General features: G+C 41.9%; 2 protein-coding genes across 3 annotated transcripts; both read left to right on the top strand.

Annotated features, from left to right (window-relative positions):
* Window positions 1-7,461: 7,461 nt before the first annotated feature.
* On the top strand, window positions 7,462-8,310 carry LOC6537554 (pheromone-binding protein-related protein 6). The gene is made up of 3 exons (XM_002098064.4): window positions 7,462-7,607; window positions 7,670-7,745; window positions 7,815-8,310. The coding sequence occupies exons 1-3, from the start codon at window positions 7,470-7,472 to the stop codon at window positions 8,090-8,092; spliced, it is 492 nt and encodes a 163-aa protein (XP_002098100.2). The 5' UTR covers window positions 7,462-7,469; the 3' UTR covers window positions 8,093-8,310.
* Window positions 8,311-9,047: 737 nt separating this feature from the next.
* Window positions 9,048-12,107, top strand: LOC6537553 (general odorant-binding protein 83a). 2 transcript variants are annotated; one of them, XM_015192926.2, is made up of 5 exons: window positions 9,048-9,189; window positions 10,950-11,178; window positions 11,245-11,320; window positions 11,636-11,892; window positions 11,960-12,107. In XM_015192926.2, the coding sequence occupies exons 2-5, from the start codon at window positions 11,065-11,067 to the stop codon at window positions 11,975-11,977; spliced, it is 465 nt and encodes a 154-aa protein (XP_015048412.1). In that variant the 5' UTR covers window positions 9,048-9,189; window positions 10,950-11,064; the 3' UTR covers window positions 11,978-12,107. The 2 variants fall into 2 exon arrangements, with proteins under 2 accessions (XP_015048412.1, XP_002098099.1); XM_002098063.3 differs by having other exon boundaries at window positions 9,055-9,189; window positions 10,972-11,178.

Genomic DNA, 12,107 nt, shown 5'->3' with positions numbered 1-12,107 from the left:
ACTCGGCCTGCGAAAAATAAACAAAAATAAGTAGTACGAGTAGTACGAGTAGTGGAAGTGGGCAAATAGAAAACGCAACGGGGCGAGCCGGATTCTCAGGCAGGAGGCATTCATTAGAAAATTTCTGGCCAGCTATAATTAAAGTTTACTTTGCCCTGTCCGCTGCAGCAGCAACTTTTCTCTACTATTTTTTGCTTGACTTATTTTTTCAGCTATTTTTTATTTTTTTCACTTTTTTTGTATTTTTCAGTTCTGGAGCCAGCAGCAGCTAGCTGCAAGAGCATGATAAAAAAACTTTCTGGGCGGGCTCTGAGTTCGGGCCATGATTTTCAAAAAGACATTACACATTACGAGGCTTAGAAGCGGGCGCAGCAGCCACAACAGCAACAGCAGCCATTAAATTGACATCGTTTGCATTTATTTGGTTTCACTCGGCTTTTTGCCTGACATTTTAGCATAGAAATTCGACAGGAGGTCGGACACAGGACCTCGGAAAAAATTTCCATTTCCATAGCCGCGGCCGCGACTGCGTCCGCTTCGAACGCGTGGGCCAACCCTTTTGATGTAACCATGCTTTGACTGGCGAAATCAACACCGCAAAATGCGAAAAAAACATGGAAAACTGCCAGCTGCGGGCTATGAATCCCCAAATACCCTTGTATACAAAGTATCACAGAGACAGGCTGAGGATCTATGGATATTGACCTGGCACAACCCTAGCTAGTCGATATAGGGGATATATTCAGCCCTTTCCTGATTACAGACCTTAATTCATGTAAGGACTTTGCTTGCTAAAATATAAATATAAAATGTTAATGAAAGTTGCAAATTAAATTTCAAGTAAAAAAGACAATTGTTAGGCTTCACTTACCAATTAACTAAGGAATTTTTTTTTAACTTATCCATTTCAAAATAATATTAGTTCGCATGGTTATAGTGATGATACTGTTTTCTTGATTTTGAGGGCACTGAATTCATGTGTTGATCTGGCTAAAGTTCCTTACAAAATATCTTTACAATATCTTTACAACTCCAGGTTTTTTTATTTGCCCTTTGAAAGGGTATGCACGCGAAAAGGGACTCCAGGAAAAGATGGTAACGCTTACGGAAAACAAAGGGCGAGAGTTGCTCCTGCTGGCAATTTGACCCTCCTGCCGTTCGCCGTTTGCCGTTTGCCTTTTGCTTTTTGTTTGTGGCCGTGTCATTTTTACAGACTAAATTAAAATATCTGGCCCAAAAAAATGGCGGTCTAATTTACATTTGTAAAGCGAATGCCAGAAGCCTTTCTCCGCCGCTCCAAAAGGAGAGCAGCCAAATCTTAATCACTGTCAAGTTCAAACGCCCCGAGCTCATGAATATCAATGACAATCCTGAGCAGGGACACTTTTGCTCAGTTTGGGGGCTCAGTTATCAAACTGAGCGTATCAAATTTGCGAGTGGTCAAGTGTTAAATGGATTTTTATGCATATTTATTTTGGTATATGAAAACTGCGATTTCCGGTGGCTTTGCTGGTGGGCTGGTGGCTGGTGGTTTGTGAGTGCAAAAAAGTACTCTCCATGTCGTTTGACATTTTATTTAATAAAAATAAATTGAATTTACTTTGTTTGGTCCGCGCACATGGAATGAATACGTTTGTATATTTTGCTCTTAATTAATTTTTAATGACATACAATTTTGTGTATTTATCAGCAATTTAATGCCCAAATGCATAACGTAAATTTGAGAACCGAACCGAGTGGTCAGCATGAGGCAAGCCGCTCACCAGGATCCAGTTAGTTTAAACTATTGAAAATAATTTTACTTTTCTATAATTTGAACTGTACATGTAGTACATGTTTGCTGAATTTGTATTTACCCTTGGGTGATGGACCATTAATTTAATGTTGTTTAATTATGGCCAATACTTCCGTTACACTTCCAAACTTGAGTTTCAGAGGCTCAATGATATCTTAAATTAATATGTTACTCTTCTCTTTATTTTAAGTTTCTATCATGTAAATTATTTGTTATAATGGAATACACTTTGTAAGCAGACTGAATAATGTAAGTACATGTAATACATAATGGAAATATTCCAATATATAATACAATATTATTCATATTGTTTAGTAAACCTTTTTCAATATCTCAGCCCTTACCAGAAAATGTTTCTAAGTCAAGTAAAAGTAAAGGTAGTTACCATAGATCTTTCTGCTAAAAGAGGTATTGAAACCCGTGATAAGCAAAGTGCTTCAGATCTTTAAACTTCATTCGCTGAGTCTTGGGTCAATTAGTATTACGATAACTGATAACTGGACGAAATCCCCGCCGGAAAAGCGACCCAGTTTGTCCACATGTAGACCCAGTTTTCAGTTGCAGTTCCAGTGGCAGTAGCTTTTCCATTTCCGTTTCCCCTGGCGGTTGCTAGCCAGCTATTAGAGCACAATTTTCAAATGTGTGCTTGGCTTGCACTTTGGCTTAATGCTTTCATTCGAGTGGCCCGCATGCTCAACTTGCATTTAAGTGCAAAACTTTCTAATTATGTGCCCGGGGGAGGGAACTAGCCAACGAGAATGGGCTGATGTTGATGTGATGTTGATGTTGATGTTGATGTTTATGCTGATTACGAGACTTGAGACTGCAGTGGCAGTGGCGCTGGAATGGCGACTACAACACGCTCTCAGCAAATTAATAGACTGTGAATATGTTAATGATGCAAGTTGTAAGTTTCGCCTTTGAGCGGTGTGGCATTTTTACGGACGCAAAGAGACGCAAACTTGCGACTACCCTTCTGGGGCATTAATAATAATCTAGACAATAATGAGGTGCAATAAAAATATTAAATTCGCCACTAAATTCAAATGCCCGACGACGGATCCTCTGGACCACTCTGACCTTGTCCAGTTTTATTTATTGTGTGTACTCTGCCTTGCCTAGTGCTAATTTAAATTTATTGGACCCGAGCAGTTTTGCAAGTAGCCCTCTATAAATTTCAAATGCTAAGCCGCCGCTCAAGCCGCAATCATTAATTATAATTCATTGGAGCTGGTTATGGTTATGCAGCCCGGTTGCTCCACTCCTTTCTATTCCTTTCCATGCCAGTCGTGGCCCAAAAGTCTGTGTCCTTTGATGAAATGCGTAGCACGGACTCCCACAATCCCACAATCCCGACATCACTAAATCGATTATGTCCAACCGGAAAAGGGCCCATGTCTATGTCTATGTATCGCACATTAACTGCACAAAACGGTGCACTTAAAGAAACGCCACAGCTGGTAAACAAATGAATTCTTCTATGTTCAATTTAAGTCTCTTTCATAAGCATTAATGGCATATCTTTAAACAGATTGGAGTATGCACTATTTAAATAAATTATATTTAGTATCTTATCTTGCTGGCTTAAGCGATGTTTGTATCTTAAGGCTGGCATCAATGTAAATTAAGCTAACAAATCAAAATTTTTGTTTGTCCTATTGTTCCAATTTGCAGACATTGCAGTTTAGCAAGAAAATAATCCGGTTATTGCGGCTATAATAAGATTTTCTATTCTATATTTTATTTCTATTTTCGATTATGTTACGAGTGGATGGAATGTGTAAAACTCCGCAGTGTAGTTTTCGATCGGACTGCAGTTCGCCTAACGAAGTTGTCGTCCAGCTGTCAGTGAGATCCTAGTCCTGCGGTGCCAACCACTGACGACGGACGGCAACTTTTCATGCCTGGGCCGGTCCAGAAAAATTACACATGTAAATTGCAAGTGCAAACCGCAAACGAGTTGTGCCATTTGCGTGCGAGTGTGTGCCAGTGTGTGCCAGTGTGTGCCAGTGTGTGTGCGTTGCCAAATAAGGTGTCAATAAATTGTGCAGCCAGGACAGCAGAAACCAGCAGACAACTGGACCTTCAACTGCTGCTGCAGCATGCCGATGCTGCCTGCGAGCGTTTAATTTGCAAGTGTCAAATGTCAATAGATTGCTGTTTGCCGCATTAAAGTGCATTATTATGGCCCGGAGCTGGTGGCCAGTATGCCGATGACAGCGGCGACTGAGCCCAAGTCAAACAGTGCATAATGAAAATGGGAAGGGGCGATGGGCGATGGGCGATGGAGCCCACACATGTCAGCCCCAAATAAGCTGACCCCTGGAGCTGGGCCAGCTCCTTTAACTGCTGCGCCAGATGGCGAAAACTTTAATTACAACGCACCCACCAGCCAGCCATCTAAATCTATTATTTGGCAACATTCGGGTGGCGGCGATTAAAAATTAATTTGACACTTTGCGCTTGCATGTCAAAGTATGCGAGAGGTCCTGTCCAAAACTTTTGCCGGGCGCTTAGCTTGCATAGTAATTAATGAATGCTGTGGGCGGGAAAGTGGGTTGGCAGTGGGGTGGCAGAGTGGGTGGCAGAGTGGGTGGCAGAGTGGGTGAGTGGGGAAAACTGCAATGGCCATAATTAACGCGTTTCGTGTGCGACAAATGATGGTGCTCAAGGCGGCAGAGTGCGGAGTGCGGCAAAAGGGCTATGTTTTAGCTCGCATTATTTTTAATGGCTCTCTGTGTGTGTGTTGTAGTTGCTGCTCTTGTTGTTATTGCAATTAACTTGTTGCCACAGTCCGCCGTTTGTTTCATGGCGGTTGGCCAGTTCCATGCATTGCCCAGGCCCCAAATAATTGTATGCATTATATGTTAATATTATTGTAATTATTGCACGACTAAGATTTAGTAATAATATAGCTAATGATTGTGTAAGATAAAATGCTTGTAAGACTTTTACAGTTGCATTCAATCAATCCAGTAAAAACAAAGCATTTAACATAGTTCATTCATGAAGGGACTTAAAAACAGAGGAACTGCGTTTACTGAAGACTTGTAGATTTTTCCCTAACTGCTGTTTGTTAGCCTTGTGGACCACGGTACAACACGGCGTATGATTACTCCGACATTTTGCATTTTCGCGCCTTGCAGTTCGGAATTTGATTGCCGAAGGCGGAGGTTAATTTTAGCGGTTCCTGTTTTGAAAGTCGCTCGGCATCAGCGGGTTCAGCGGTCATAAGTCTTTCAATTTGGCTCGGCACGTGATGGCTACTGAGCCACTAAGTCGCCGTCATCCCTGCCACTCACGTGCATCGATAGCCAGCTTACAGCTACTTAAGCTTTTGGCTTAACATCGTTCCATCGGTTCCCATCGCAGTCACGTGTGGCCACCGGTTCTGTCAGATGTCGTCAAACTTATTTTTGACAGAATTGGGTATTTTGCTGCTCCCGAATTGGGTAACAAGCTAGCTTCGTTGGATTAAAATATGAGCTTGACATCTGCTCAGGCAATCGCAATGTTCCTTTGGAATTTTTCTTATTTTTCAGTTTAGTTTGCTAAGTATCTGAGCAGCTCGGGTATGATATGCACTACAAAAAAAAGAGAGCTTTTCCCGGCATAAACTGGGTGGGCTTTAGATGTAAGGTTATTCGTCACCATGCCAGCTAAGCATCTTTAAAGGACAAATGAAAGGTCAAAAGGGGAAATATTTAACTCCACGCTTGTACACTGTGACAAAAAAACATGAACTTAAAACAAAACAGTATTAGTATTGTAGAATTTCAAAATATATATAAAGTTTACAAGCGAAAACCGAAAGCATCTGGAAATAAATATGGAATGTAGAATGTATCTGCACATATCAAATTTATCTTACAGTAATTTAATTTTATTCCTATCAAGACTCTTCACCTTCAGCAACTTCGGTGCATTACACTCTGGATAAGAGATGTAGAAAATATTCTTTTAGCTTTCATAACCTAAGAGCAGCCATTGATGCTGCAGTTACCAAAAGCGGATAACGAACTATGTAGTTTGTTGCATTATTTTTGCCGGAAGGCGATACAAAGCTGGGGCTTATTTAAGATTTGTGCTTTATTACAAGGTTTTCCAAATAGGATCCAGCTATGCAATGTACTTAGAAGGAAAGGGCTGTAACGAATAAAACAATGTTAAATTCATTTTATACAGCTGTTGCCATTTTATCCAGAATTGCATAATTGTCGCGCCTGATCGATGGCGCTCATAAATCGACCGACTGGCAATGACCCAAAGCATATTTAATTATTTAATTAGCGCTATCTAAAGAGCGCATCTATAATTTTATGCATCGACAAGCATTAATGGCGTCATAATAAAATTAATATGCGGCTGACAGCCAGCTGCAAGCGAGCTGCATCCTCATAATTATATTGCCCATTCCCCAATGGAACAGCAGCTGATGTTGCTTTAGATGTTGATGCTGCTGTTGCAGTTGCTGTTGCTGTTTCCACTGCAATTGCAGTTGCTGCTGCAGTTGCATTGGGTCACGAGTTCCGCGGATGCGCTTGCATTGCTGATTGAGAGCTGCGCATAGAAATTGCTTTGATTTCATGGCTGATTGAAGTGCTCGGCATTGGAATATGTTTGCCGTTAGTGAACAGCAAGCGACTCATATAGAGAGACTCATATAAAGCCATATAGATGTACCAATTAGCTTTGTACTTTCGCATACCCAGCCGTCGTTTTCATCTCTTTCACCTAATCGTGTCTTAATGTGTGTTAAATAGTTAACTAACAATTTCAAAAAGGGTTGACATTATTTATCTCTATTTAAATAACTAATTATATTAAAGAGCGCTATACTAGACTAAATGTATCTAAATTTATGATATATCCATATCTAAATACATACATAACAAAATCACTTTGTAGAGCAGCATCAACTAATATATTTTACAGACCATATGATATATATCTTTGCAAATCAATAAAGGCAGGTGCCGTAGATTGTGGGTTCCTCTATTTCCTAAAATGTAACCGCATATATTTATTATCCAAAGCAATATTCATTCACTTTTCATTTACAACCTCAGCCAGCTGTGATTGAAAAATGGTAATATATTTCCAGGCGCAACTTTGATTGATGCCACCTTTCAGTGCTCGACTTCGAGGCAATTGAGTTACGTTCGGTATTTCAAATATTCGCTCCATTGTCTACGCGAATTTGTTGATGTCGGCGTGTCAAAAGAAGCAAAGAAGCGCAAATTGGAATTGAATTTGACATACGTTTTTTGGCAGAGCGATATTTGGCTTTTATGACATGTTTCTGCCCACACAGTACAGCCGTAATGCGTGCGTGCTGCCACGCCCAAAAAAAAAAAATCAAATATCAAGTATTTTGAATCCAGGGCTTGTGGATCGCAATAAAGCAGTTCGGCGTGTTGGGGATGACACTCAACAATTGCAGGTCCCGGCCACATACAATCATGGCTTAATTTCTGTGTTTCGAGTTTTTAGTTCTCCATTTGGCAGCTGGCTATCAATTGCAGCTCTGTTCTGGGCTGTCATTTATTCATTTGCTTTGCGTGCTGCCAAATGGATTCGCAATGCGATTCGACTGCAAATGGCAAACTGCAAATGGCAGCCGGCAATTAGTGTGCGTTTTCTAATGACAGTCATCACGGCGTTGAATATTGAAATGGAGCCCCGGCAATCTCATAAAAGGGCCGTGCCAGCCCTCCATTTCATTGTAGTTTCAAAAATGTTCAAATACCTGGCACTGGTACTATTTATGCTTGGCTGTGCTGCTGCCCAGGAACCAAGGCGCGATGCAGAGGTTTTTCGCGGCCACAACATGAGTTTTCAATTTTGGTTTATAATTTTCGCAATATTTTCCAGTGGCCACCGCCCGCGATTCTCAAACTGGCAAAGCATTTTCACGACATTTGTGCACCCAAAACCGGCGTAACTGATGGTAAGATTCCACTTGTAAGACGCTGATCTCAAAAATTCGAAAATCTTACAAAATCAAATTAACCAACAGAGGCCATCAAGGAGTTCAGCGATGGGCAAATACACGAGGACGAGGCCCTCAAGTGCTATATGAACTGCCTGTTCCACGAGTTCGAGGTGGTCGACGACAATGGTGATGTCCACATGGAGAAGCTCTTCAACGCCATTCCGGGAGAGAAGCTAAGGAACATTTTGATGGAGGCTTCCAAAGGCTGCACGCATCCCGAAGGCGACACTCTGTGCCACAAGGCCTGGTGGTTCCACCAGTGCTGGAAGAAGGCAGATCCTGTCCACTACTTTTTGGTCTAAACGTAATTTTACTAAAGTTATTTAGGAACAGATAAGTTCGGCACTGGTGAGCGGAGCTAAGAGGACACATACTTTCAATGCTCGTAAAAATTCCAAAATGTAGTAGTTTGTTTATAATAAATGGTAAAAGGATTTAAAAATCATATAAACATTTACTTTAAATATATGAATTTAAAAGAAATGATTATTCTCTTAGGAATAATTATTGTACAGTTCAATACATTGAGTTATCTTATCTCTTCAATGCAAACGATTAGAGACCAACTAATTTTGTAAATATTATGAAATTCGAAAAGGTAAGTCACCCAAGCACCTGCAACTGGTTGGTTGTTTAGATAAGGCAGTATCTGCTTTATTCGTAGAAGTTCAAGTGGATTTCAACTCCAAAAGGAACCTTCGATATTGAGCTACTTACCAAATCTCACCGTCTAGCCCGGATTGACAACAAAAGCCCCATCCGCAACTGGCCATTGTGGGGATTGCCTTACCTTGATTACTTTTGCAGCCAGGAGCTTTCCGTTTTGCATTTCTTTCGCTTTGTCTGCCTCGGAAGTTGATTTAGCCTGCAACGGCTGACCCACTAACCATTTTACACTCGGAAAAGTTTGTAATGGCATTTCATTTATAATAGTTAATAATAGGTGGCAAGATCGCTTGCTTACGGCGAAAAAATGTATAAATAAAAGTCATTGTATCATGAATTTTGCAACGCTCAAATTATTGAATAATTGTAAACGATAGGACCGCCTTGTAACTTGCTGGCTTCTAGCATTCCGAGTCTACTCTGGAATTTTCCGCCTAATGATTAGAGACACGCCAGTGGGCGTGGCCCCGAGTTGCAGCCTGCACTTATATGGGCGATGGCATTATAGAGACATTCGGCTCGGCATAAAGCGCCAATTGGCCCGATAACTGAGTGCGGCAGTCAGTAGTTGTGGTCTTGTGAACTTGGCCAAAATCAATATAAAAGCCAAACGCTGCAAACGGCAATAAAGCAAATTCAATTGTGACTGCGGTTGTCAAACAATTCTTGCGTGTCGTGTCGGGTGTGTGCAGTATCGAGTTCTGGCCGTAACTACTTCTGCTAAAAGCGAACGGTAGGGTGCAGGACTAGCTGCCACATCCTGAGCGGAAAAGGACCTCCCAAGGGTGGGCGGCTGGAAAAAAGGGGAGGTGGTAGAGGTGGCTAGGAGGTCGAAGGTTGCCCAGGCATAGGCGAACGACGCGTTGCAACACGAAAATTGAAATGGCAATTAAAAAACCATCCATCGTTTCTGCCGCACACAACTGTGCGATACGTCGTACTCGCAGTCCATTCATACTACAAAAATGTGCTGTTGCTGTAATTTCATTCGTCCTCCATTTTTGTGCTAGTGTGTGTGCGAGTGTGTGCCAGTGTGTGCGTGTGTGCGAGTCGAGGGCGAATGTCGTTTTGTGGCTTTGTTTCGGTTGTTGCGTTGACATTTGATGAAACAAAAGTGACAGTTGTGCACAAGTTGAAGTCTTTGTTTTGTGTATTTCGGTTGTACAATTTCAAAAGAAGCAAGCGAATGGGAAATTTTATATTTTGATACCCTGGCATCCGGCGCAACGGTGGGAGGATCTGTGATCTAAATATGCCATATTTCAAGACCTACGACATACGATTTTTTAGGGCCAGTTTTTACTTCCAAATAAATATGTACTTACTAACAGTGTAATCCCGAAAATAATTTGAATCATTTTGGTGTTCATTTAAAATATTTCAATATTCGCTTCGTCCTAATTTGTTTTTACTTCCATTAAAATATTGTTATCAATCCGATCTGTGTGAACAGATCATTCATTCTAAAATTAATCACTGCTTAAGAAATGCATTTTTGTTTCCTTTATCTATTATCCAAAAAAAATAAAATGTTGTTTATAAAAATGTAGCTATCAGGGCGTTTACTTTAATTAAAAAACCCGTTGATTTTTTTTATATAAAAAGTGAACTTGAACACTTGGCTTGTGCAAAAGGCCAGTTGCCTCGCCCATACATACATCATAAGCAATCCTCGAACCCTAAAATTCTTAGCTAGGCAATATATCACCGTCGTCCTGGACGCGGGATTACGAGGAGCGGACGGGGGCATGCCACGTGGGCATGTGTTTGTCAGACGGAACACGACAATTGTAGACTTGTGACGACTCGCTGACGTCTCGGGCAGAGTTCCGTTTCCGTTTTGGCGGTCGCTTTTTGTTCGGCCATCAGCGGTTGGAATTAATTTGGCGTGAGCTGAGCTGGCGAGAAACAAATGATATTTTTAGGTTTTCATGGCTTCCAAAAATATAAAATATAAAATGTACAAGGATACAGGATCAGAAAAGGAAACACTCAATGGCTTAAAAAAAACACGCTCTTACACTCTAAGTAACTATTAAAGGCACAGCATTTTATTTTCTAGTAAAATACGTTACATTTGCTCAAAAGAGTTTAGGGTTCTCTTGAGTGAGTTAACAAATTATAAATTTGTATATTAATTTTATACAAAATGCAATAGTTCTCTGCATTTTTCAAGGCTCTCTTATATATGAAATTATTTGTTCAGATTTTGTTTAATTTATTTTTAATGTGGCTTTCCCCCCAGTGTAGCCACATAAAGCCACTCCCATTGTCATTGTCCAGCTGTCACGCGTGGCACATCGTCGTCAACAGCATCTGCATCCTCATCCTCATCCTCATGCCCATCCTGGCCCACGTCCTTACGTCCCTGTTTCTCATTCTTGTCCTTCCGACGCTTGCCCTCGTCCTGTGCCGTGTACTCCGCTATGCATCGCCGCTTTTGTTTCACGTTTCACGTTCCACGTTTCTCGTTTATTTTTTTTTTTTTTTCAGCGTTTGTTTTTGTTTTATTCAGAGCTCGCAAACAAGGCCGATCCAGGGTACAATTTTTGCTGTTTCACGGACGGACCAGGAAGGACCACGGAGCAACGGAAAGAGCCACATTAAAATGGCTTTGAATGGCTTTGGTCGGCGTGTCAGTGCGTCTGTCCTTTTAATCGCCTTGTCGCTGCTCAGCGGAGCGCTGATCCTGCCGCCGGCTGCGGCGCAGCGTGACGAGAACGTGGGTTAATGAAGTGCCCGGCCTCCGCCCTGCCACGCCCACTTAAGCAACAATTTTTAATTGCAGTATCCACCGCCGGGCATCCTGAAAATGGCCAAGCCCTTCCACGACGCGTGTGTGGAGAAGACCGGCGTCTCCGAGGGTGAGTAGCAAATGGCAATGGTCCTCGTCCGAAAGTGAGCCCATAATTGCAGCCATCGCGAGGAGGGGACACTTATGAACCCTTGGCCATGTGCTGAGTTTTGTGTATTTAACAACAACTAAAAAAAGGTGAATCATTTCAAAGGTATTTTCCGCTCATTATCCCTATTTCGTTGAACTCAAGCACATGAGTACTGAAGAGTAAAACAATATATCAGTATTAGTTATCCATGTGCATTTGCACTATATTGCAATATATGAATAATTTCTAATATAAACTTGGAAATGTTTAAATTTCCGTTCGTTTCATATGCAGCTGCCATCAAGGAGTTTAGCGATGGCGAAATTCACGAGGACGAGAAGCTCAAGTGCTACATGAACTGCTTCTTCCACGAGATCGAGGTAGTGGACGACAATGGGGACGTGCATCTGGAGAAGCTCTTCGCCACAGTGCCGCTCTCCATGCGCGACAAGCTGATGGAGATGTCCAAGGGCTGCGTCCATCCCGAGGGCGATACGCTGTGCCACAAGGCCTGGTGGTTCCACCAGTGCTGGAAGAAGGCCGATCCCAAGGTGCGAGCGGAAGTAGCCCGAAATCCTTCTAAGCTGTAACCCAATTCCCAAATCTCTCTCTTTGCAGCACTACTTCTTGCCGTGAACCGGGTGGCCGAGCCTGTGCCGAGGACCAAACGTTGCCGACCCCGCTCTATTTATGTGGTAGCTTAGTTTCTGCTAGTTTTCAATAGCTGTCGAGTAATAAACGTAGGCGAGTTGTGCATGCAAGCTAA

The sequence above is a fragment of the Drosophila yakuba genome, chromosome 3R, assembly GCF_016746365.2.
Source record: "Drosophila yakuba strain Tai18E2 chromosome 3R, Prin_Dyak_Tai18E2_2.1, whole genome shotgun sequence".
In the NCBI taxonomy this organism is placed as follows: Eukaryota; Metazoa; Arthropoda; class Insecta; order Diptera; family Drosophilidae; genus Drosophila; species Drosophila yakuba.
The sequence above is the reverse complement of the archived record's forward strand: the minus strand, read 5'-3'. Positions and strand labels throughout refer to the sequence as shown.